General features: G+C 40.4%; 1 protein-coding gene across 1 annotated transcript in view; it reads left to right on the top strand.

Annotated features, from left to right (window-relative positions):
* xpo4 (exportin 4) overlaps positions 1-27,136 on the top strand; it is a 42,168-nt gene that overhangs the window by 3,000 nt on the left and 12,032 nt on the right. Inside the window, exons 4-8 of the mRNA XM_008328492.2 lie at positions 250-388; positions 1,637-1,753; positions 1,845-1,998; positions 13,611-13,723; positions 25,536-25,693. Of these exons, the coding sequence (XP_008326714.1) occupies positions 250-388; positions 1,637-1,753; positions 1,845-1,998; positions 13,611-13,723; positions 25,536-25,693 (681 nt within the window). The remainder of the gene's footprint in view (positions 1-249; positions 389-1,636; positions 1,754-1,844; positions 1,999-13,610; positions 13,724-25,535; positions 25,694-27,136) is intronic.

Genomic DNA, 27,136 nt, shown 5'->3' with positions numbered 1-27,136 from the left:
TCCTGCTGGTGACATAACTCGAATTATATTTTGTACATGAATATTAATGTCAGTCACCTACGCTAACACAGTGGTATCATCATAATGTAGGACACAAAGCACAGAAGAGTTTGACTTTCACCGCATCTGTATTTTTTAGAAGACTTTGACCAGTACATATGACTGTCCGACTCCATATACAGACTCTAATCAACTATTACAGGCATTGTTACTGTCAGAGTAATTTTGTTGTCCTTTTGTTTTCCTAAGTCTTCAGAAGTACGTCCGGGAGCAGATCCTGCTGGCGGTGGCCGTCATCGTGAAGCGGGGATTTCTGGACAAATCTATCAACTGTAAAAGCATTTTTCTTGAAGTTGGACAGCTCATCAGCAGCGGGAACCCAACAGTGGTGAGAAAAAAACACAATCAAGTATAATGAGTCGAAATACTGAAGGAAGAAAGTTAAGTGGATACTGTATCTCATGCACTTACACAAAAGAAGCTCAAGTGAACTCCTTGTCATTGTGACAACCAAATGTGACCTCTGCATTTAACCCATCACAAAAGTTAACAGTGGGCAGCTTTTTGAGCACCTGGGGAGCAATGCTATGCTCAGAGCACCTCAGTGGTAACTTGTCAACTGGCAGATTTGAACCTGCAACCTTCCAAACCCAAGTCCGCTTCCTTAACCACTAAGCCACCATGTCAGCGGAACGTCACATGATTCTGACCTCGGTCTTGCTACCTAATTATCTTGTGCAGTAATTACGCTCTTCACACTCAGTGATTGTCACTGTCAGGAACCACGTGTCGAAATTTCTATCCTGAGAGATGCTGAACAGGACAGAAAGATAAATTCAGAACTGTCAACGAGTTCGCTTCCACACTAAAAGCTACCCATTTACCCATAATTCAGTTTGACAGAGACACCTAAGCTTGTGGAGTTGGCTGCAGGGATAAAACCATTGAATCAGTGATTTTGTACAAAAAACTTTAACTTATTCTGGGTTTTGTGGATGGCATTTGCAGCCTAGTTGCAGAATATATATTTTCTCCGTCGTGGGAAGTGGATCATGTTACACCCTAGTGGGTCTGAAAATAAAGAAATGACACAAAGGCAGTGCTGGGAGAGAAGCTACAGGCATGTTTCTGTGGTTTGAGGGGAGGTTTGAGGGCCTGTTTTTCCTTGCCCATGCACGCAAATCAGTGTTGTGTATAAATTGTGTCAAAGTCCATTTCAGTGATGGCATATTTTGGTGGCTTTCGTGCGTGACTCTATGGAAAAAAAAAAGATTAGGACGAGTCATAGCCACAGAAACTCGATATATGAGCTGTGCTGCTGCATGTGATCTGGCAGATCAACTGGAGACTTTTTTTATTGTCACCTTCTATCATAAACAAATGGAATGTCACCGGTAAGTCCAGCAGGGGGCGGCGTTTCATCGCTACCGTCAAAATAAGAAAAGGTCAACTGTGCAGTGGTCACAGTCAAGGTCAGGACAACATATGTTTTACATATTGTAGAAAAAGATATTAAGATATTAAACTTACATTTATGCTACATGTTAAAAAGATCTAGATTTAGAACCTCTAAGAAATTCTCTGAAATTTCACTCTCTGTTTAAAGTCAAACCTCTCTTGCTTCCCTCTCCTGCAGCAAACACTGGCCTGCTCTATCTTGACAGCCCTTCTTAGTGAGTTTTCCAGCTCCAGTAAAACAAGCAGCATCGGCCTCAGCATGGAATTCCATGGCAGTTGCAAGCGTCTGTTTCAGGTCGGTAGAAGTTGTCCGTATATGAAAAAGTAACCGAAACGCTACGTTTTCACCGTGAAATTCAACTGTTGTTTTTCATCCTTCCCTGTAGGAGGAGAGCCTGCGTCAGATCTTCATGTTGACGATGGAGGTGCTGCAGGAGTTCAGCCGCAGAGAAAACCTCAACGCTCAAATGTCCTCGGTCTTCCAGCGCTACCTGGCTCTGGCCAACCAGGTCCTCAGCTGGAACTTCCTGCCGCCAAATCATATCCTTTTATTGTCAGTGACAGGCTGGCATTACCCACGTGCCCTAAAACTGACCCATCACTGATGTGAGGACTCAGGTCAGTTCATGTTACACGTTTCGTCAAAGTGCAGTTTTTGGTTTCTCTCTCCTGTGGTTGTCACTTGTTTGTGAAGATGTATCTTTTGCCAAATATGTTTGAATGATTTTTTGACATAGAAGGTGTTAAGGTGTTAGACTTCGCGCACAATTTTCCCCTCATTTAAATGCAGTCCAAAATTAACTCTCTTAAAAGATTAATATGATAAAGACTTGTGATCTTTTTGAACCCCATGACCTGAAAATCCACTGCTTTTCACAAGATGCGGGGGTGCAGCTTGTCTGGTAAATATGGCTTCTTTCTTGTTGACCGGAAAATGGAATGACGTACTTCTTTTACTGAATGGCCTTGAATGCTCACTCACACAAGTTCCATTTAGGAACAAATTCTGAGAACTGTGACAGAGGACCGCATTTTTAGTCCAGCTCTGGATGTCGGTGAATAAAAAAAGGGGTAAAGGAGCTGAGAGTAGGGATGGCGTAGTACAACTTTTTCATGTCCAATACTGATACTGCAACGGAGTATCAGCTGATAGTGACATCAATCTGATATTTTCTTTTCTCCTCCAGCATGGAGGGGCTGCTCTTGTTGTAGTGTCTCTGTTAAGTTGAGCATTTGGGCTTAGTTGTTTTGTTTTGGGGTATTTTTTTTATATTGGATCCTGCACTTTTGTCCAATTTTGGACTGATACTGATCAGACCCGAGTATCAGATTGAGCCATCCCTAGATGAGTGAAAAGAAGAGATGTTGTCGGTATAAACATCGGTCTTATACTACCTCTTGGCTTTTGTTGCAGAAGATGCAGGTAGTAAATACCTCCCGGTTATGTCTTGCAAAATCTGTTTAATTTTGGTCAGCTGGTATAAAAGTCCAGTGTTGTCATTGAGATGACGTGTTAAACCTCTGTCTGTAAAAAGGAGAAAAAAAGAGATTGAAATTCCATCTCAGATAGTTAAGTTATCATTAGAACAATTTTTAGCTTGAGTGAATGCGCATGTGTGTGATCGCTGTAGAATATGTACTGCCAAGGAATGCCAGTCTGTCAGTCAGTTTTGCTTTGTACTTCAACGCTTGCCCTTACGTCCATATTATCTTTGCAGTTGGCCGCATTGTTGAGTGAACATAGGCACTGTGCTCGTGTATGAAAGGAGGTGTCGGTCCATGTGTGTGTATGTGTGTGTGTCCAGGCTCATTATGCTCTTAAATCCCACCCAGCCTGGCATCCTCTCTGTCTGTCTGAACAGATCTGGAGTGGCGCTTGCTGCCACCCAGGGCCGTGTATCACTTTCAAAGAGGTGTCTGTGCGTCCATTCCGCCAGCGCAGACAACCCCGCCTTGGCTTGTTGAGGCTCCCCTTGGTATGCCAGGCATGTCTGATTCGATGTGGCATCAAAGATGGACATTTTTCACACCCGGTGTGCATGCATGTGTGTGTGGTTCTGTGTGTACTCTTGTACTCTGTAAGCATCACTGTTTTAGAGCGGGGTGTGGATGAGAGGCCATTTGCTCTACATGCGAAGGGTGTTTTGCTACGAGGTTGAATGAGGTTAAAAATGATGGAAATTCGTCCTGTTTTGAATGCATCCGACAGAAGGGAATATGAATATCTGACATTCTTGAACCAAAGATTTTACATTTTCATATTTTAATCTTTTTTTTTTATTTTAATTTTTTTTCTAAACACAATGCTCAGGATCTTTTAAAGGTATTTAAATGTCACATTCAAAGAATTTCTGGTGTAATAGTTGTCATTTTTGTCAGATTAAACTTTGGCAACTTTGCCTTTTGAAGGACGCAAAGTAGCGAAGTGAGTCACGGGTCATGGAAAATATGCATGTATTTTGCAGGGGGAAATCATTGTCCCCAAAATGTGCCGCTTTCAAGGCGAGTTGTTGTGATATTCGTTGGCTTAAGAGAACGATTGAGATTGCTTGCTAAAAGCAAAACACCATGGCATCGCTGTCTGCCTTCACTGCTGAACATGTGACAGGACAGACAGATTTAAACCTTCAGTTTAAAAACCTCCTTATAATCTACTGCTTCACGTTAGATTTAAATGTGTCCGTTTGGACCTGATTTCTTTCCTCTTAAAAAAAACCACTATATGATTTTGAATGACTGAAAGGCGCAGCCAGCTCTCTGATTTATGAACAATGTGAGGGACTTGTTCCATGTGAATAAAGCTGTTGCTCTCTGGTTTCCCACTGTTGAGTGGCAGAAAATGCTGAATGAGCTTCAGTCAGGCAATAGAAATAGCATATAAATGCTTGAATCAAGTGGCGTTCTCCATGAAATCCTGCGTGCAACAAGTGTCTGGTCGGCTGTTGAAAAGGAGAACAGATTGATGAAGACCACTGGGAGGCCAGGCTGAGTGCGGCCGCCTGTCGGCCAGTGTCACCGCACGCCCCCCGTTTGATGCTCGGTGAACGTGTGCCAGCTCCAGTATCTGGGGGCTTCCTCGTAATTGCGTGGCTGACAGCGGCTGCCTTTTTAGCCACATGAACACACTTGCTTTCCTACCGCCTCAAAGACGCTGTTTAAAAGAGCTGCCCTCCTTAGAGTGACCCGGCGGCATGCGTCTCATCTGTCTGTCTTAACCTCGGCTCTTCAGCTCTGGTGTCATCTGCTGCAGGCACGCTCCCCGGCCGTCGCTGCAACACTGTGTCACTCCACACGGGGCTTGACTTCAGTCAGGGTCGCGGTCGTGCCCCCGGGCTGCAGCAGCGGTCAGGTGTTGTAAATGGCTGACGGAGCTGACAGATAGATCACCGTCCAGTCGCATGATTCCACTACACTGATAGGAGCTTTTGTGGACTTTGATGGCGTTTGTTTTTTTTCTGGCAGATCCTTAAAAGAGTCTTTGGTGTTAAGAACAACTTTCTTTTTTAAATTACAAAAAGGGAATTCATACATACATTTGAAAGTCAAATTTCTTTTGCCTGATTGTAAATTGTAAATTGTAATTCATTTTTTATATATACAATATTGTGCTTCTGGTACTGAGCTGTGCAGACACATGCTTCAGTCACAAATGCAGTTGCGACTTTAAACTGATTTAATTGATTTTTTCTTTCTCTTCCAATCCAATAAGTATTATTGGAAACAAATAAATGCTATAAAAACACACTGAACCTAAAAACTACTGGAAACAATGTCCCTTTAGATCTGGATTTTAATTTTAAAATTCATCAGACGTCTTGGGTTTACCTGGCTATTAGCAGAAGGAACTACATTAGTCAGTGTGTTGGCCGCTCTTGTAGAGTGTGTGTGTGTAGATTTCATGCTTCATCATCTCAGCAAAACTCCAGTTCTTTCACATTAGGACACTGACAGGTGTCTCCTGTCCATCTCTCTTCCAGTTGAGCAGGTTATTTTCAGTGTTCCACTCCACACTTTGTTATAACGGTGGCAGAAATGTCATTTCTATGTCCTTGGTGGGTGAATTAGTTGAATTATTTTCTAAGAGAAATGCTAGAAAATGTTTAAAAAAAGTAACATTTAACTAATATTTCTGTTTAATCATACGTCCCCAGACATAGCTGGACACACTTATGTATTATTAACAATCAGGATTCAAGATTTCCAGATATGTAGTCCAAAAGAATTGGTGTCGTTATAAAGCAAATAACAAAAAAATTTAAAAGCAGAGATAAATAATTTAAAACCAAATCCCCATTAAGTCATTTGTAGGCTTAATTAAAACCGCCAGCCACTAATTTATTCATCGAATTGTGACAGATTAATTGTCCAGTCTCTGCAGCTCTACTGAGGTGTAAGAACAGCAGCCGCGGCCGGGGAGTTATTCTTGTTCTGAGGAGATGACTGTGAGTCCAACACTTGCTTTACCCTGGCTTAGTTTTCTCATTAGCTGTTCAGGGGTCAATTTATGGGCATGTTGCCCCCTCAGGTTAAGGTTAGGATTAGGGGTGTGTAAACCGATGCTGGATGTTTGCCTTGGCCCTGACCTGTACGGAGAATCTTCAGCTACCGCTGTCTAAACACAGACGCGGTGTATATACAGACGGCCTGAATACTGATGGACATTCAGCTGATGGACGTTAATCTTCTTCATGACATGTCCTTTATGTTCCTGTCCATTACACCGCTGCAGCGCTGCCGCCTCTTCCATACTGAGGGAGAGTTTTTTTGGAATTTAGATTCTCTGTTGTTTCCTTGTCAAGTTTACCAAGAACCTCAACGTTACTCTACTTTACATTTTGTTAGGTTACATTCATCATCTTTAGGTGGTGGATAATAGTTCTGGTTTAGTAGTTCAATGTTGTTGAATAATGCCTTATCTAGAGGCTCTAAAACAGGGGCCACCATCTATATTTGTTGGAGAAACATAATTAATTAAATAATTAAATTAAATAATTTTTAACAGACACCTCGGAGACCAGACAGTCAAAAACAAAAGAAAAATTACATTTTTTGTGTAGCATAATAATTTGATGTTTATTTTGGAACCCTGTGGTGAGCCAGATTGGATGGTTTGGCAGGCCGGATTATTCCAACAAGTTGGTTTAAAAACTTGAAACAGAAGATTTTTTTTCATTCAAATCCAGTAGTTGTGTCACGTAGGGCACCCAGCTATAAAACTGTGCTAATTTCACAGTCCAGATGATCCATGGATCAGAAGTAAATGTATATAGGCTGTCATATTCACAAAGATAAAAAAATTAAAAACAGCAGGGACATTCCAATTCATACACCACAGGTTAACATTGTCATTCTTCATCCACACATACTATCCAAGCCCGTAATCTCCATTCATATTAAATACTGCAACTTTTCCTTATTTATTAACTACTCCTTAAACACCTCCCAAATTCTCATCTTGATCCTCAAAACACACTTTCAGCCTTATTTCTTATTCTGACCTTCCAAACCTTTAAAACTTTGATCTTATTTTTGTTTTAAAATGTTGTTTAGATTGTCAACCATCAAACCTGCTAAGCCTTCACTCTGCCATCTATACCAGTTATATATATATATGTATATATATCAGCTATATGTAATTGATTTAATTTGGAAGATTAGGAATTAGGGACAACTGCTGTCTGAACAGATGGAGGCAAAACAGGAGAAAGAAATTGTGAGGGGGGAAAAGGGGAAGACGAGGGGGAGTGGGTGATTGAGGAGGTATTCCTGGACTGTTATTTCACATGGCCGGGCTGCTAGGAAGACTTAAGGCAGGATATATCACTTAAACCCTACCACACGCCTTAGCACAGCAGCGCTCTCCTCGCACGGCGGCTGACAGGCGCTCAGCCGCCCTCTTACCCTGTAGCGAGTCCATCCTCAGCGAGGATCAAGCGTAATGAATAGAGGATACAGGAGAAGCTCGCTAATCCAAGATCCTTGGGCATGAAGGTCGCTCGGGCCCCCCCGCAATATGTTCAGATTACTGAAATAGCATGATTGTTTGCTATTTAGGGCGCTCACGAAAATTAGATTGATCTGTGAAGGGTTTTGTTGACAAGTGCAGGGAATGCGAGAGGTGGACGAACAGAGAGCGAACTGTCACTCACCTGTCCATGTTAGTCCATGTTGTAGGGCATACGTGTCAAACTCAAGGACCGGGGGCCAAATGCGGCCCGCCAGGCCATTTTGTGTGGCCCGCGGGAGCTTAAAAAGCATTTAATAAAGTCCATGCAGCAGAGTTTATCAACCTATTAAATAAAAATAAAAAAATGTATTACACAGCAATGAACAATATTTGTAGCTTGAATAAATAATAATAAATTGCAGATACATGTATTAGTCTGTTATGGAGGAGCTACATCTATACCAGACTCTAGTCTGTTTGTATCAAAGTCTGAATGACTTTTATTTTAAAATTTTTTTTTTTTTTTTGAATGAAGTAAATTAGATTTTTTTTTCATTTTTTCACTCTGTCCCACTGCGGGCTGGTACCAAAGGACCTATGTACTGGTACTGGTCCGCGAACCGGGGGGTTGGGGACCCCTGATCTGTACAGTGTTCCATTTAAAACCGGCTCTTCAACAGGAACTGTATTGCTGATGTGGCCCCCGGTGAAAATGAGTTTGACACCCCTGTTGTAGGGACTTTGTGCCGACTATTTTTCCTGAATTCTTTTTCTGCCCTGATGTATGGTTAATGACTTTTCATGAATATCATTTTGTGGCATATGTCACTGCTGGTTTTCAGTTGAATATATTGTGATTGTTTACCAAAGTTTTGGCACTTAAATCTAGGGAACACAATAACGTAACAGTACTGCTTGACTCTATCTGCTCTGTTTGAGTCAGTTAGGAATGAGGCTGCTACTTGTTGTATCTTGTAGTATCTTTTTTTCCCTTGCCCAGTTCTTCCCATTATAGGATGAATGGAATTGTCTTATTAAACCTGATGCTGTACATGCTAACGCGACATGTACCTTCACATGTTGATATGTTAAAGAACAGAGCTCCATGCCGCCGCTCTTCACCCGGTGTCCGTCGTTGAAAATGTCCTTACAGTGTTAGTAGAATTTGACAGGGAATTGTACTTAAACTCTCATGATGTCTCTGATCCGGTGGTTGTTGTAAGTAGACGAGTGTAGCAGCAGCAGCAGCAGTGGTGTTTTATGGCATTCGTCTGGTGGCTGGTGTTAACTAAAGCACCATGTTGTGTGTTTATGTGTCCGTGCAACTGCAAATTTGGCAACTGTGAGTGAGAAATCTGTGTGTGTGTGTGTCTTCACGCTCGTCCACATTGACACGCTGGTTGATAGTGGTTCGGCTTGTGTGTATATTGGGTCATGTTGTTATGTGTGTGTGTCTCTGTCGGCGCGTCTTATCTTTCCAGTGGAAAACTGACGTGTCACATTAGTTATCCTTGATCCTGTTGGAGGGGTTGAGATAGTAGCAGGTGATGTCTTTTAAAAAACCTACCAAACCACAGCGCACATGTCCAAGTCACTCTGAGTCGATTACTCATCCCACTGGCATGTACACGTGCACACAAAGGAATCCCTTTTTTCTTGTAATATAAAAGTGATGTTGGGCCAGGAGTTTTAGCTCGTCAGCTCTGCGGTTTTCTTGAGTGTTCCTCTCTGTACTAGTTAGTTGAAGAAAAATATAATTATGATATGAAAGTTGGTTTTCAAAAACATCGAGTATCTGAAACCACAAATGAACAGACAAAGAAAGAAGATAAATAATTGAATTGAATTTATTATTCACCACAGAACCGTTCATTCGCTGCTTTAGGGCAGAGGTGCCCATCAATTCTGTTTACATTTGGTACGTCATATTTTTTTTAAAAACGTTCCGTCCTTCTTTGTCTCATAAGCATTGGAGGCCAAGAAAGAATTCAAAGATCACACTTTCTGTGCGATCTCTGTTGCTGTTCACTGTGACCAAAGCAATAGTTTCCTTGCCTACAATGTTTTGTTTTCCTAACTATTTTCTTTCAGTGTGTAATTGTATGAAGGTTTGACTTACTGTGAAAATTTGAGTTACGTCACCACTAGGAACTGAACCGTGACATAAGTCAAGGACCCTCTGTTTCACTCTATTTTTAGATGCTAATCACCAAGGCTAAATTAGGGACCGTATAGGTATTGAGTCATTATCATATTGCTATATACAACTGCTGAGTAGTCCAACATATAATGTATATAAAAAGATATATTCAGTTCTATATATATATTTAAGGTCAATATAGCGAGATTATTTTAGCATGATTATTTTAAAATTAGCTTCTAAACCACAGATTATTTTAAAATATTACAATTCAGGCTGAAGCAATAAACATTACAGCCAAATTCGGTGTGACTAACTTTAAATAAAAACTTTAAATAAAACCTTACTCCACCCTGCTGTCACGAGCTGTCACAGACATCTTACATCTCTGTCCAGCTGTGTAAAGCCGCAGAGGTATCTGTGTAGTTATCATTCCCGAGGCCTCCTGTGAGTTTGGACTCACAGTCATATGATCTTTAGAAACATTTGCGCACAAGGTGGTCCCTCCCTGAGGAGACAACGTCCATCTGCACAGGTTTCAGGAGTTGGGGTGTTCTCTAGTCAAAAGACAAAACTGACTCCTGTATTTTTCTCTCATTTTTGCCTTCTTGGATTAGTTTACTATAATTAAGGCCAAGTTGGAATAAAAAAAAACTGCATTCTTCATTACTATTGTGTGAGGGATATCCCAATGGAGATGTTATGGATCCTGATGAAGTCTTCATCATCATTAATTCAAGGTTTATTAGTTTATTCACCAGCAGCAAATTGTTAAATTTCTCCGTCCTCATGGTTTTGTTCAGGAGTGTATGCTAAACAGCGTATATATATATAAATAGTATATAAAAAGTTCAACTCTGGCATCCTAAAAGATCTCACTAATTTTTCCCAGTCCTTTTTCCTATTTTGTCCCCTTGGAAAGGTTCAGTCAGAGTTCCTCCAGCTCCACCGACACTATTTTTAACGAGGCCTGAAAGCTAAGCTCTGGACGGCCACGCACGTACACGCACTCAAACCCACAGATCCTCAGACAGGTGCCAACTTCTGTGCCGAAAAGCATGGCGTGTTGTGTTGTGGTGGGGCGTGTGCATGGGGAGTGACCGGGGGCTGGTGTCGGAGGAATGCATGACCTCGCCGGCCTCTGCCGCCACTGCTGGGCTTTGATCAAACATTCCTCTGGAAGTTTCCTCCTCCTGCTGTCACAGAGCTGCAGGGCGGTGATATGGGCCATGTCTGCTTTGTCTGCTGATGGAAAATTAGAGATAAAAAAGTGCTTTAGCCAGTGGTCAGTCATTAATGCCCTTTTTTAACCTTTTTAAACCGTTTCCAAATTAGCCTGATTTGTTGCAAATGATACATTTGTTGTTTTTCTGGTTAAAACAAGTTTTATTATTAGATCATGAATAAAACTTTAAAAATATTTTAGCTATTTCTCACCACACTGCACCAGGAATTTCTGGGTTTTTAGGAGTCATTTTACAATATCCAAGTGATTCTAATTCACATTGTGAGGTGAGGTTTTCACTGCAGATCTATTGAAGTGATTTCTTTCTAGTTTCATTTGATTTAATTTCCCGAACTGTATCAATTTTTTTTTATTTCAATTCAAGTGACGGGAACCATTTCAAAGTGCTTATACCTGTAGCGTTGTAGTTCCATTACAGTGAAATCCCACGGTTATTATACTAGTTAGTAAAAATAGTCCCATCGTATTCCCAGTGTTAACATTTTCCATCTTCAGGTCAAGCTAGATTTTGATTTTTTTTTTCCGTTGCTTCTGGTTAAAGGCTCACGGCATTTACAACACCGTAATTTCCATAAAAATTATAGATTTCCAGATTTTGCTGGATGTATTCCAAACCAAAGCCGGCCAAAAGTATTGGGTCTCTCCTGTCGATCCGCTGGTCAAAAGGTCCCTAGGTCACTTAGCAAGGTTTTTGGTTTGCTGCCTGAGGTTTTTAAACACAGTCTGTTCTCATACTCCCTGACGGACCTACCGTTTAAACGGGGACCGTTCTGCAGCTCTGCTGCTTCCATCTCGTTCCTGGTTCCGTCGTTGTTCACAGAGTTCTAGATAATTGTCCCTACTTCCCTGGACTAGTTCCTGTGGTGGAGTTGCACAATTAAATCTGATTATAGTTTGTCGGGCGTTTACTGTAAGTTGAATATATTTGAATTTGTACGTCTTGGTCCAACTGTTACTACATGACCTATTCTGTCAGTCCTAAGATGTTGTAATGGAGCTGCTGCTGTGGAGCAGTGGAGATATTTTGGTCTTTATTTGAAAAAAAATGTATGAGCAACGGCAGGGTTTAAATAAATGTATTTGTGGGAAAAAAATCACCCTTCTCTGAAGTCAGATTACGTTATTTAAAGGAACGTTGTTTGGTAAAAAATATTGATGTTTTTTTTCATGTGGTTTAGAGCGGCACGGTAATTTTTTTAATTGCAGACTGATGTGGTTTTGTCAAAAAATGCGTTGATTGAGGAAATTGTTAGTTTTGTGAGAGTTGTGAGCTAGAATGGCCCAAATTGGCGGAGACAGGAATGAGCGGTCCGACGGGATTGTTGTTGATGAGAAAAAAGGCATTTTGTGGGAGCGCTCGGGCGTCTTGGATCAGAACAGGAAGTGTTGTGGCTGTGTCAGGAGAAAGTGCGGCTCTGAGGAAAGGCCTTGTTGTGGGTGTAAAGGCAGACCGGCTTGTGGAAACTGTGTGTGTTGATGTCCATGCATGCGTCAATGCGCGCCTACGTGTCTGGTGTATTATCAAGGTAGAGCTTCTATATAGACATGGCTCACTGTTGTTAACCTTTGAACCAACTTCAGGTTTGAGATGTTTGTCCACAATAACTCCCAACTTCTTGTTGGGGTTTTTTAAAACTGAATTTAAAATATTTCGGCAGCATTTTTCTTAGCTTTTAACCTAACTTTAGACCTCTTCATGTTAACATTTTATCATAGCGTTAAATATTTCTAAATTGTGATGTGGGCTGATTTTTAACATTTAAGCTAGAATTTAGCTTTTTTAAATATTGAAGCTGCTTTAGCAAAATCCAAAAGGAATGAAAATTTTAAAAATTTTGAAGCTTTTGATATTTCCCCAATCCGCTGCTGTATTCTGAGCCTGAAGGAGTGATGTTGAACCACAATGCTGCTGCTGCTTCATGATTTTTCTTTTTTTTCCTCAGACGACAAAAACTTAAAGAGTTATTGTGTTTGGAAAACACTACATACATTTAGACCTTTGGCCAAATCAAACAGTTCTAAATCTTAGCTTCGGAAAAACTCTGAATGATCACGGTCTTACTCTACCACCTGTGTGTGGAGGGGGGGGAAAGTGGCAGTGTGTGAAGTTTCTCTTTGGGGAGACAGAAACAGAGCCTTGGAAATCACTCAGGAGGAGTCAGAGAGCACGTGATTGGCTGAGGAGGCAGAAGGAGGGAGGGAGCTTTGGAGAGCAGTAAGGAGTCTCAAGGACGTCTTACAGAGGAGTTGACAGAAGGGCAGAGGAAAGGCTACAGTCTCCACCGGCTGCAGGAGAGAGAGAGAGAGAGAGAGGGTGAGGGGCTTTGGGAGAGTTTTTCTTTTAGGATCTTAAGAAAGCAAGAGGAGAGAAATCCAAGTGTTTAGGAGGTGGGAGAAAATGTGAAGAAGTGAAAAGGAGCCAAGTTGAGAAGTGGAAGAAGCAGAGGGACAGGGAGAGAGGGAAGACGGTGTCTGAAAGCCGACGTAAGAAAAAGTGTAGGGAGTAAAGGGAGGGAGGGTGAGAAAATTGAACAAGTTCAGCGAAGTCAAGATTGACGGCGTTAATGAAAGGGGAGCGTGAGTGATCAAGTGACAGCCACAGGAAACCAAAGACTGACGTACTGACACTTGGGTTCTCATTGAGAAGGAGCAGCCTATAGTGGTAGGAGCTGCTTCTTTTCGTGGGTGGCTCTCCTTCCTCTCTTCCTACTCTTTTTTTTTTTTCCTCCTCTTCCACCTTCTCTCCTTCCTGCTCTTTTTCCTCCACCTCTCCTTCTTCCCCCACATGCTGGTGTTAGCCTTAACTGCCATCGGGTCACTGGGGCGACACTACATCGCCATGTTCGAGGCAACACAGAACGTCACACTCAAGCCCACGGACTCCTGGAGGGAAGCTCTGCTGGACACCAGAGTCATGGACCTCTTCTTCACGGTGAGTACACCCGTCTGAAGCGTTCACTCTGTTGTGTTTATTTTTTTAACTCCTCTGTATTCAGATTATTACGAGCCAACTTTTAGCTACCTTTAGAGCCCTACTAAAAGTTAGCTTTTGGATATTGTGTTTTTTTTGCTTGGCTTTCTGAATTTATTTATTTTGATCTTAACTAACGTTTGACATGCTCATGCCCAAACTTTAAGTTCTTTATTATTGTTGGGGTTTATTATTTTTGTTTGTTTAGTTTTTTTTTGTGAATTAATTTTTTCTCACCACTACATCGTGTTAGATTGCTTTAATATTAATGTCTATAATTTTTGACACAAGTCAAAAGTTCATTTGTTTGTCACCTTTAAATGCGTTTGGCTTTACAGCAGGATGGCTGTGAGTCCTGCTAGTTAAAGTTGTGTTTGGTTAGTTCTTACTTTAGGACAGAAAGTCGTTGCCCGTTCAACTTTGTAGTGGAATGTGTACATTTTTATTTCCTCTCTGTACCTCCCTCCGTCTTCCAGAGCTTCCAAAAGTTATTTCTGTCTGCTATTAGTTTTTTCGTGTCCTGCTTTACCCCGACGTACCGTTCCGCTTCATTTTTTCCCCCCTGACTGCTCCACGCTGGTTTACTTATGATGTACACAGACACAGTTTTCCTTTTCATGTGGGCTGAAGAACTCCCACTCCAACACCATCTTTTTGTCATATTTCAGGTTTTACTCTCTCTGCTCAGGTGCATTTCTCTGATCCACCATTAAGTAGATTTATGGCAGCGTTGCAGTGGAGTCGTATTTTTGTCGTGGTGTCTATTTTTCTGCTTTAACTCGTGTGTTTAGAGGAATGGACCACACTGGCTGAGCCCAGCGGTCAGCGGTCAGCTCTTCTTCCATTACTTGTCTGCCTTAATGGCCCAACGGCCACATACTGATCCACTGGCGACTGTTGCATTTTACTGTTTCCCCACATCTGTCATGGCTGTTCATTTAGCAGGTGGCTGCTCTAACCAGATGGGATGTTCCTACATGTATCTGCCGTCCTGTTATTTTATGGTTGCATCATTAGCTAGGCTTGTTGCAGTGTATTTTTGGTGTAAATTTTGGTGGCTGCCCCCCCCTTTTTTTTTTTTTACTACTTTTTATTTTTGGCTCTAAACTCGTGAGTAGAAGGAACTACTATGTATTAAAAAGCATTATTGTATTATTGGTTTAATTCAGTCCTATTCCGTGCGTTTCATCACGTCGAGAGGTTACCGACTCAATGAGCTACTGATTTGTTTCATTTCACCTTTTTCTCTAACAAAGAAACCAAACAAAATTCAAGATCTTTCAGCACAAGTGCCGTAAACACCCGTCAGCGCTAATCCCCGTGATCTGTTATTGCAGCGCAAGAAAGTTCAAATTGAAAACATTTAAAAACCCAGGGCTACCCCTCAGTTTGTGTTTCCTTGATCTGTTTGTTTGAAGTTGTCCTGAAGAGTCTCCATCCTGCAGTTACTACGTTCTGCTCCACATATAATCACACGTGTTTGCGGCCAAACTGCGCTCCTGCAGCAGCGTCTGTACCTGTAATTTTTTGTAGGGCTAAACAAAGCACTAACTTGATCATTGGTATTGTACCTGACCGTGGTTGTTTTAATGACGGAGTGAAATGGTTTGTTTCATATTCTGTAAACATTTGGAAAGGGAAGTTGTTAGGAACTAAAAAAAAAACTAAAAAAAACTTTCCAAACGTTTCTAACAGTTGTGAAAAATATTCTGTTATTCTCTTAAATTTTAACAAGCAATTTGTGTAGGTGTAAGAATAAGGTATGATGCTAACTGGAAGTGAAGTGCTAAAAGTTTCATACATAGATTGAAATTAGTTGAATCTGTCCATTTCATTTGCTTCAACTTAAAGTGAAAAATAAAGCAGACAATTTAGCGGCTAAAGCTAACCTGAAATAATCACCAATCTCCACTGTTTGCCTACTTTGTCCTCAGTTGATGCAGCGGTGGAGTTAGTGTCTGTTAGAAAGATGAAACAAACAATTTTCTCTCTGTCAATCTGCAGATGTCTAATTGCAGTTTTCTCTCCCCGTATAATCATTTCTCACTGACTGTCCAAATGTCAGCCTTTCCTCCCGGAGCTGAAAAGAAACGTTTTCTCTCTGATTGTCCTGATTGTCAATCCTCGGAGTCCACGCTCTAATTTGGCTCTAAGCGGCAAGACCTAATCTAAGATTTAATACACAAAGCACACATGGACAAAATTCAGCGACTTGATTGGCCGGTGCCGGCAGACTGGCGAGAATAAAGATGTTTGTCTTTTGTCGGTGCCGTGTCTTTGCTGCAGGAATTTACAGGATGTGTTTTGTGTTGGTTTCAGTTTTCACGGCTCCAGTCTCATCTCACACTCTGGTATTTCTAGTAGCTCAACTGTTTATTGTAAGGCTGCTGGGTCCCTGTCAGCTGTTGACTGTGTGTGTGTGTGTGTGTGTGTGTGTGTGTGCGCAGCCCCTCCCCCAAACACTTGTGATGTAAGTCTTTTATTGTCGCCTTGCATCTTCGTTTTATTGTGTGCATTTGTGTGAAAAGCAATATGGACGCTTGTAAAGTGCCAGTAGAATTTGTAAAATTTAAAAAATTACTTTGAAAAGTTTACAATCATTAGGGGCCATTATCCTCTAAAAAAACAATATCTTATACTTACTTTAATTGTAATAAAGTGTAAAAATGTACAACTGTGTATCTAAAATAGTCAGTTAGTGTGCCTTTTGCCATGAGTATTTTTTATATAAAAACAACAGATAAATTAAGAAATGTTTAAAAAAAAAAAAAGCAAAACAATTTAGTTCTATCTAAAAGGTAATACAAAAGCTGACCTACGATTAGCTTATAGCAAAACAGGCTAAATTTTGCCAAAGAAAATTCCAATATTGTGAGTCACATCTACCTGTAGATTAATTACAGTTAATCAAGATAAATAACAATGAACATTTTTAAATGTAACAAAAACTTCCCCCCTCTATATTACTCAAAAAGTATTTATATTTATAATATGTATTATTTAAAATATTTACAGGAAACTCATAGACGCTTTACAGATGCAGGTAGAAAAAAGGAAAATATTCAGAATTTATTCAAATCATATTCAATATATAAACAAGTGAATGAAGTAGATTCAGTACAATGAAAGTGTGAAGAGACATTCAGGTTACCATGCACTTCTCCCTGCTGCTGTTGCTGTACGTCTTCAGCTGTGTGTATTTGCTCAGAGACACGCGCCACCAGGGTCACGGTCCACTGCAGGCCAATGCCTGGATTAGAGCCTGGCACCAGGATTAGGGGCCCCTGTTAACAACCACAATAACGCACCCATCACACACACACACACACACACACACACACAGACGCACACAGACACATGCATTACTACATCAACGTGTGGAGAGACTTTGGGGAGTCCTCGTATCTCTGTGGGAGGTTGACCATCAGTCTCCACCTGAAAGGCCGTACAGAGGCTCAGTGCATTACAAAGGCATGTTGAGCTATGATTAGAGCAGGACTACGGCCTGTTTTATTTGTCTGTTGTCTAAGTCCCTGTATGCTAGCATGAGAAAATTGGATTACGTTGATGAAAGAATGTTTAACTTTCATACAGTAAGTTGCTGCTAGAAAAAATAACCACACACACACACAATACATACATAATCGATTTTTTATGTCACATAAAGGACATATGAGTTAGATTTTTTTTTTTAATATGTTAATAATAATGAATTAACAAATAATTGCAGTTTTAATTGGGATAGTTTTTAGTTGCACATTTAAAACAAAGTTTTGTTAAAAAAATGTTTTAGTCGGTTGCATTGCTACTATTTGTTATAGCAACAGTAAAAGAAAAAATATCACATTGAGATAATGAAGTTAAGAATTGGTAGCAGCTCCAGTCAGTCAGCTGAAGCTGCGCTTGTTTGCATCCTTTCCAAGTAACTGAAACTCTGAGAAGCTAAAACAGATGGCTTTTTGATTTCTTCTTTTTTTTTCTTTTCTTCTTGTTAATTGACTGATTACTCACTGTCATGTAGATTCACACAATTTATTTAAATTTTCATCTTCTTCTAATTTAAAAATGGTTCTACTTTTGTTTTGGGCTGCAGTGATGCCGTTTCAGTGAGGGAAAAAAAACTAACCAGATTTTTCTTTTTAGCCCCATTAAGTGATAATTTTAGCACTGAGGAAGTTTTGCCAGGGTTTCACAAGTCTCTAACACGGCATCGGTTATATTTGGATGACTCAATTGGTACAATTTAATTTGAAGTTGTCACGGGGGGGGGATTATTTTTGCAGCGGCCAGTGGGATGCTGGCATTGAAGGAATAGCAACAAGCAAGAAATATTTTGCAGTCAGTCGACAAAACGAGAGTAAACACGAGCCAACCAACCGACCAACTGTGATCAAGCGTAAAGTATAAAACCCACAGTGAGCCTTTTAACGAATATGACTATGAAGCATTATTATTAAGCATTATGATCACTATTTTATGCGACATAACCACGAAATGCCATGGGTTGAGGACATCGTAAACTGAGAGCAATAACAAAATTCAATTCCCGTCGTTGCACGGTTTTTGGTCTTCAAGAAACTGCAGTCGCGATCACGTCTCGAGTCGGCCTGTAATTCCTTTGACAAAAATCTCAACAACCATGGCAACCAATTAGATTATGGTAGTAGTCCGATTATTTCTGACGTTGGTCTGTCCCAGACAAACCTAAGGTCATTTCCAGGACTTGTGACTGACAAGATAAGCACATTTTTGGATATCAGCTCCATAATTATATGAGCAGCAGTCATTTCTTTTTCTGGCACTCAAGTGTCAAGTTTGATTTATATCCCCTGGTGGTTAAAAAAAAAAAATCACTTTTCTCTTTTCCACTTCAGCTGGTGACAGCTACACATCTCTGAGTTTCAAGGGTGCAGTGATGGATGGAGTGATGAGGGAGCAATGGAGAGGAATAAGAAATAGGAGACATAAGTGGTGTTAAAAAAAAAAAAACAGAGAGCCAAGAAAATGGAGCTGGGGATGCAGATATACGGCGGTGGGTATAATTTAATGGCAGAGACAAAGAAAATAGATGGGGCTGAAAAATACAATTTAGAGAGAGAGTGAACCATGGAGGCAATTTTCAGAAAAGAGTTTTGTGGAGAAATGGGCCATGGGAGATTGGAAAGGGGAAAAACCCGCTTGATTGTTGGCCTACCCCATTTTTGTTGGATTTTAACAGCTCGTGATAACAGTGCACGAACCCCCAATACACCCCCCACCACCACCACCACCACCGCCGCCTCCTTTCTAAATAACAAAAGAGGGAGATGAAGAAAGAGAGATTACACAAAGACACATCATAAACAGAGACATCTGTAATTTTGGCTTCAGCCGTGTGTTTGAGTTTGTTTGTGTTTCTCCAGGTTTTTTTTTTAGTGATTTTCACTTTGGCTGTGAGTGATTAGAGAGCAGCGTCCAGTTGTGTTTGAGTGGGTACAGGCATGCAAACGCAAACCATACACCACATCAGACGTATCTGGTTTGTTTTACGGCCTCGTGTGCACAACGCAGCGAATCTGAATCCGAGTTCTATACAATGATGCAACAAAGTCGCACGCCCGCCTATATTGTGTAAACAGTGTAAAACACGCAATTGTTAGGAAGACGTATTTTGCTGCTAGCAAGAAAACAAAGCATCTGTTTGGTGGCGTAGTTAGTGTTGTAGACTTGTACGTTATCGGTGCCTCTGTGCCTGCGCAAGAGCAACATATTTTGGTGTGCCGCTTGCTCACTAGATCGCTAAAAATCAAGTGTTTCTGTTCAAGTTAAACAAAGCCAGATTTCAAGAGAAAACCGGCAGCGTTGGTTTGAAACAAACGTTTCTTTCATTTTCGATGAGCTGTATATATTATTTTTGCTCTCAGTTGTATTTGAGCGGCCCCTTTTCCGGTGCCCGCAGAGATCAATGCTAAAGTGTATTTGTGTTATATGAGCAAACAGAATCAGTGTGGATTAGAGCGGGTGATAAGGCTGCAGCGGACACCTGCAGGCAGACAGTAACCCAATCTGAAAGAGTGATGGCGGAATAGAACCGGCAAAAAACAATAAGTTGGAAGCACAGTGTTGATTTGAAAAAAAGGGAAGGATGAGCCGCTGAGCCCCCGGAGGTAACAGACACCAGGCTTTGTCTCTTTCTATAAATATCATTCCTCACTCTCCCTGCTTTTTTCATTCCCACTCCCCTGTACTTTCTTTCCAATTCTGCCTCTGCACATTCTTATCTGCTGCTTCTTTCTGGCCTCATTGTCTACCTGTATTTTTCTCTTCACTGTTTGTCCTTTTTATACCTACTGCCCTTGTTTTTTTGTTTGTTTGTTTTCTCCTTGACTACATTTGTTATTTGTGTCGCATTTCTTGTCAATTCTCATAAGGTTAGTGAATCAAATCTATTCCAGTTAGGTTTGTCTGCATTTACTCTTTACAATTAAAGGTGCATGGAAAAATATGGAATTTCTTTATGCACCTGCAATATCAACTCTTGCAATTTAAAAATGACTTGAGGTCGAAGAGAAGAACCGGAGACATTGGACAAAGGTTAAGGCTTTTCTGTGATGGACACTCATCTTCTGGTAGTTGTACATAAAGTTTGAACAAATCTGATAGCAACTCCATCTTGGTAATTGTAGGGGGTGGGCAGTGTTTCTGTGAATCATTCGGGGCATTAATAAGAGTATACTTAATTTGCCATAATAATGTAAATAATAAGAGATTGCATGCTACTAACAGAAACTCGAAAAACATTTTGCCAGGAGCAAGTGTTTAAACAATGAATAAATAAAATTAAAAATTATTATGACCTCAAATTATTTAATAAGAGTTATTTTTTTAATTTACCAGTGAATACAAATGTGGTTATTGCATATTTTACTAAAATTTATTCTTAACTCGTTTTTAGTTAAAAAAAAAACAACAACAACATTGTTTTGCTTTCATTAAGCTGGTTCATGAAATGCTCCTGGTGGTGTCCAGGTATTATGCACCTAAAAATCCTTTTGCTATTAAAGTTAGGATGAAATGAATGTTCAGGAATTAAGTTATAATGACGATGTTAACAAAGAGTAATGGGCTTTCTCGTGATGTTACGACAGCCTATAAAAGAAAACAATGCATAAAGTTGAGCACAAACGCATGTGTAAAGTCTGAAGAATTTAGCGTTGGGTGAGGATCAACTCAGCATGTTTAGACTAATAACACACAAACATTTCTAATCTGAAGCGTCTTTATTGAACACACCCGCTGAACGTTCACAGTGCTACGCCTTGGATTTATTAGCCAGTGGGACCTCCTTTTGGCATCGACGTCTTCCAACACACACTTTCTGTATTTTCACATGGCTCAGGCATTTTCTCAGGATGAACGGCGTGAACCCCTGTCATTTCACTCCACAACATCTGTGTACAACAGAGACGTTTGAAGGAGTATTTACCCGATGTTTAAGTGTTCCTGGACCGCAGCCAGGACGACAGTGTCCAGTTCACCAAAGAACCTCAGTGAACTTAGGAATGAATTTTCATATGGATGATGTCAAAACTGTCTGAGCCCAGAGGCTCTCCAAAGCCCAGCTCTTCCTGAACTGTTCTTTAGTAGTGTGATGATGTATTGTGTTTGGTATGCGTCCATGCCCCATCCTTGCAGTATGCCATATGCAGTACAGGTTGTTACTCAGAAACAAAGCAACCTCAGTTTCATCAACCCCCAAAACATTCCCCTGGTAGCGTTGTGGAGTGTCAGGATGGTCTTTGGCAAACGTCAGACATTAAGTGATGTTTCTCAGGAGAACGGCTGTTTCCTTCGCTGTCGTGCCATAGCCTTCATGCCTGTTCAATGATTTGCAGATGGTGGATGCTAATGAGCTACATTGATTCTAATATGCCTGTAGCTGTTAGTCTGGACCTTTTTTTTTTCTTTTTTTTTTCCTACCCCACTGAGCATCTGTGTTGTGCTTTCAGTAGATGTGTACATCTAGGAAAGTTCAACAATGTTTCCTTTCTATTGTTTTTGTTGGCTGGTAAATATCCAAACTCTTTGGGGTATCTTAGTTCGTCATGAAGTTTTTGTTCCTTAGGACGATCAAATCAGTGCGCTCATAATTTCAATAATAATGTTGATTTTGCTCATAATTTAATTTAAACAAATCTCAATGTGACACGCTAGGCATTTTGGAAAGTTTTACGATATTCTTCCAACACCCCAACACGCGAGAACATTGAGTCCTCCCGGGAGTTCCCTATTCTTTTTTCTTTCTGGCTCGGTCTTTTTGGTTGGTTTCTTGAAGTGGTCTGCCACAGTGAGCAGTAGTGCGTTGTTTTTCTTGTGCAGGCAATGAGGCATAAGTGGTCAACCTACTAGCCTAGCTAATTTTGTGGGTCTTTGATGTAGCATTGTGTCCAAGTGAATTAGCAGCGTACTCCTTTTGCGAAGTCACGGGATCAAGAAAATTTTCACTTTTTAAAATTTAACTTTTATAACAAGAAATGGGACTAATTAGTTACAGAATTAATTAATTACAAACAACATCATATTTTGAATATTAATTTTCTTATAAACTGCTGCAAAATTAGCAGTTGACCTATTCAATATTTTGCCATAAATTATTTTCAAGGCATTACAACGTCCTGTTTGGATGCATTAGCATTTGCAAATTAACATAACAAAATTTGTAAAAGCTGGGGGCGAAAGCGGAATTACCACTGAATGCTTTTTTAGCTTTAATTGTATTTTTTATTTTTATTTTTTGCTTCATACACGGTCCACAGTTGCAGTTTTGACTGTTTGTATTTTATTGAGCACAAAACAGAAAAAAAGAATCGTCACCTTTGCTGGTGTACGCTCCACTGATACTCAATCCTCTGGTTAATCAGCGTGGACTGTCATCTGATCCACGTTAACACGATGGTTCATTCATGTACGGCTTGTGTTGTTTCATTGCATCATTACCTACAAATCGACACACTCACTCTGGCGTACACATGCACATACGTGTGTATCTCTAACTATAGTCAGACTGACATTACTGGCATGGCATGGACCATTCGCCGGCGCAGCTGCTTTCTTCAGAGCTCGCGCCGTTCAATCCTGTGGCATTGCTCTGCCTCTACCACACCTCCTCCCTCTCTCATTTTCTCTCTCTCGCTCACCCACTCCAGCTCCCCCTTTTTCTTCCTCCTCTATTCTCTCACCGAGCTCTTCCAGAGGATGACTTCATGCACTGGAAGAGGGCAGCAGCAGCAGCAGCAGAAGAAAGGACTGTTGTGGCTACGCTACGTTAGCATCTGAGATCTGTTCCCAGTAGTGTGGCTTTGGACCATTGAGGAATTCTAGCTGGAGAGCACAGTAGAAAAATAAAAGCAGTCAGAGGAGTGGATACAAGCTGCAGGGGAAAATTAGAGGAGAAAGGAAGTGAGAGTATTTAAGAGGTGGTTGAGAACGGAGGTTGAAAGTTTGATCTCCTCAGTGATGGGGCTCCGCGCTGGAGTCAAATGTGGAGCCAGTGAAAAAGTCATCATGTTGGATTCAAGGGGATGACATTAAAAGACAGAAGAAGAGGAAAAACAAAGAGAGAAAAAAAAAAGCTTTGAGGAAGAAGAAAGAGGAGGGAGGCAGTACATTTTGTTGTACCATCAGTGGAAACACATGTTGCTGAGGGTCTGTGACGACTCTCGGCGCTGGTAGAGCTTCCACCTCGCTCCCTGTGTCTGTGTGTTCCGTGCCTCTCACTCTGTGGATTCCATCATGCCTTTTCCCTCACCAAAGTGTGACAGCTCGGCATGGACAAGCCCCACCATCACACAAGTGAACTGCATCTTGTAGCTGAGATGAGACAAAGTTCAGCAGATCTTGTCCATCAGGAGCAGCAATTTCCATGCGTGCTGTGTTTGATTGAGGCTGCCTCGGACAAGCCTCTGACCAGCCGGTGTTATTGTTTTCTGTGAGATCCAGGGTCACAGTGTCTGAAGACAGACGTGATAAAAATACTTCTCACCATTTCTTGCTTCGCCCTCAGCAAATTGGGTAAAACAAACAAACGTGAGTATAAATCCTGCTGTAGATCAGCTGATGTTGTTTTTTTTATTTATTGTAGCGATAAACGGATGCAGAAGGTTTTCTTTTTGGGTGTTCAGAAAAAAGCAAAATCATAAATCGTAGATTTGCACTGCTTTCTTAAGGATGTGACCCAAGTTGCAGTTTCTCTGGGCTTAGAAGCTTTATTTGAGTCCCAAATTTGATTTGGTCTATTTTTCCTACTCGCCATAGTAACACAATTTAGAACTGTCCTTGTGTGTGGTTGTGGTTAGGAGATGTAAAAGCCTATAAACCGAAAGCGACATGGCCGCGACACTGATTATTTGTGGAGTCGACAAGTTCTGTTTTAACGGCCTGGACAAAGTTAAATAAAATATATATTTAGAAGAATTCTTTTGAAATGATATAAACTCTAAAAATAAATTGTAATCTGAGCTTGTTTAAGGATTTAAAAGAGCCTGTTTTTGAAGTTCTGGATGGTGATTCAGAAGAGCAGTTTCCAAATTTTCAAATGTTCTAAATTTCTTAAAACCCTAAATAGAATTTACTGTGACAGAAACATTTGAACTGTCTTTAAAAGATATATTGTTGCAGAAGACTGCAATTGTAAAAAAAAAAATCGGGAGTGTTTGTTTATTCTATTGTCAAGTCATTGGTGTATTTTAATGGCACAGTAAAAATATTTTAAATTTTTTAAATTTTTGTTTAAATATATCTTGTCATTTTAATGTGGGCCATTGTAATTAGAAATACTGGTCAACAATAATTCTACTTTTTTGTCCAAAATATAGATATTAAAATATTAATAAAAAATGAAATGAATGAAAAATGCAATATTCCTAGACAAAAAGGTACTCATTTTCAAATGCACCTGAACACAAAGGCATGTATTCTCGAAACAGAACAAAACTGCTGTTCCCAGTTCTCATTGTGAAGTGCGTCTGGAGTGTCATTGTCAAACCGACTGTTGCTGCGTCGCTAATCTCTGTACCTCCCTGTGGAGCCATAATAGAAGTCGGCTCTGACCGCATCCAGACAGAGCTGTCACCATTTTTAACAACCCTCCTCGCTCAGCGCGTTTGTTCTTATTCTTGTCTCATCTACAAACAAACCCATTGTCAAACTCTGCCCTGTAATTTCATTTCTGTCCATGCAAGCGTTTTTACCTCATTATTTCTCCCTCTATCAGCATGTTTAGTCTGTAACCAAGCATCTAATCTAGCCTCTTATGAAAGTCCCCGTGGGTGAAAGAGTACAGTACAGTCGTGCAGGTGCTTAAGGACGCTCGCTCCAACAACATGCAATGAATGTTACATTCCCGCCTGATGAAAAACGACATCAGGGGAATCAAAGAAAGCTCTGAATTTTTCCCTTTTTCCATCCTCCTTTTTTTTTTTTTTTTTTCGTCATAGTGCAGGTGGGAAGGAAGACAAAAGTGAAACCATCTGTGTTTTTTAACAGTGACACTGTGCAGGGGTTTTCCACTTTTTCGCCCAGCTGTTATTTTCTTCAGTGCTCTTTATAGTATTTCCAGACTAAGAGATCTATATGTACTAAGTCAGATTAGTTCAGTCCCACAGCAAGTCAAATCTTTGATTAGATAAAGTTTTACCGCAATGGAGAATGGGAAGGAAGTTCTTATTTAATTAATTCATGTATTTACTTTCAACTCTCACTTGTTTACGAGAATTTCTGATGTTTTGACTTTCAGGTGCACAGGAAGATTCGGGAGGACTCAGACATGGCCCAGGACTCCCTGCAGTGTCTGGCCCAGCTGGCGTCCATGCACGGGCCCATCTTCCCTGACGAGAGCGCTCAGGTCTCCTACCTGGCTCACCTGGTGGAGGGTCTGCTCAGCATGATCAACGGGTAGGTCTGATACTGCTGGTATGCGCCGAACAAGAACATTACTTTTTACATGAAACAGAGAAGGATTATAAAATAACTAGAATGCAGGGAAAGTTCATCAATCACCCATTCTCTTTAATGAAGTGTACGGTTGATGTAAATGAAGGTAAAAGTCACTCTGGGTTATTGATTTACCTCCTTCACTCCTCTCAGTGTGGAGGAGCTGTAGCTGCTTCTAATCTCTGCTTCTCATCTAAGTCCAAGTCTCACTCATGGACATTTTAGCACTCTGTTTCAAACCACATCTGTAGGTCTTATGCACGTTTTGTGTATTTAAAAGAAAAAAAAGTCGTACTCTTGGCCTCAGTTGAAGCAGGTGTTTTATTTTTCACTAAATTCTCACAAGGACTTTTTGTTCAAATGACGGAACAAATGATGATTAAAACCATGACTCACGCTTTGCTTTTTTTAGCTTTATTTTTAGGAAACGATTGTATTTAGAGTCTGCCGTTCTAGTATCAGCTCCGCAGTCTGTGAGAAACAGAGCAGAAAGGCTGTATCTGTCAGTCCAGTAACATATGGAGTTAACCAGAAACTCGTGTTTTCTCAAAACAAATGAATGTGAAATTGGATCAAATTATGCTTTTTTTCCACAGAAACTTTAGAGGGTGGGGGGGAGAAAGATCAACATTAACTGCCAATACAACACTGCGAAATACAGAGTGTGGTTACATATCTGTATTTTCTCATGTAATCTGAAGCAGAGCATCCTGGGTTTAATGTTGACACCTGGAACCCCCCAAAGCTCAGAACTAAAAACTAAATAAACGTGGTTAAAGTTAACAGAAATGGTTTATTAGCTCTGAATGGCTGGAATTACTACATAGTCGGTATTTAGCAGCAGAGTGATTGGTATTTTGAGCACTGTCAAAGAAAACAGTAATGGTACGTTGTTTTGTGCAGAGTGATTGGTATTTTGAGCACTGTTGTTTTGATGTTAGAAATAAGGGAGTGTTTTGGTCAGACTAAAACTGCAAAGAATCACTTCAATAAGTCTTGTGGCTACTTACCTTACTTATATATTACTAATTATTATATATTATATATTTATATTTTTTATTGGCAGCATGAATTTACAAAATTTGTAGGAAAAAATAATTTAAAAAAAATAATTTATTTATTTTTTTGGTTGTTGAACTCTGGCATGTACACAAGAAGATATTAGCTTTTGTGCTGCTACAGTGTCTTCAGTGGCAGATTAGTTGAAAGGCCGAGATGTTTTCCACTGGAATAAATTGTGTGCACTCGGATTTTCAGTTCCATTTATCAAGCAGTCGACTCTGCTCCGAACCTGGGTGTTCCTTCAGCATAGGAAACACATTTTTAGGTTTTCAATTCTTAAACTCTTTTGCTTACGTCAGAGGCGATTTTCCCCTAATATTTCTTCATCCTTTCTGTTATTTG

This window comes from Cynoglossus semilaevis, chromosome 16 (assembly GCF_000523025.1).
Source record: "Cynoglossus semilaevis isolate Cse_v1.0 chromosome 16, Cse_v1.0, whole genome shotgun sequence".
Classification (NCBI taxonomy): domain Eukaryota; kingdom Metazoa; phylum Chordata; class Actinopteri; order Pleuronectiformes; family Cynoglossidae; genus Cynoglossus; species Cynoglossus semilaevis.
The sequence above is the reverse complement of the archived record's forward strand: the minus strand, read 5'-3'. Positions and strand labels throughout refer to the sequence as shown.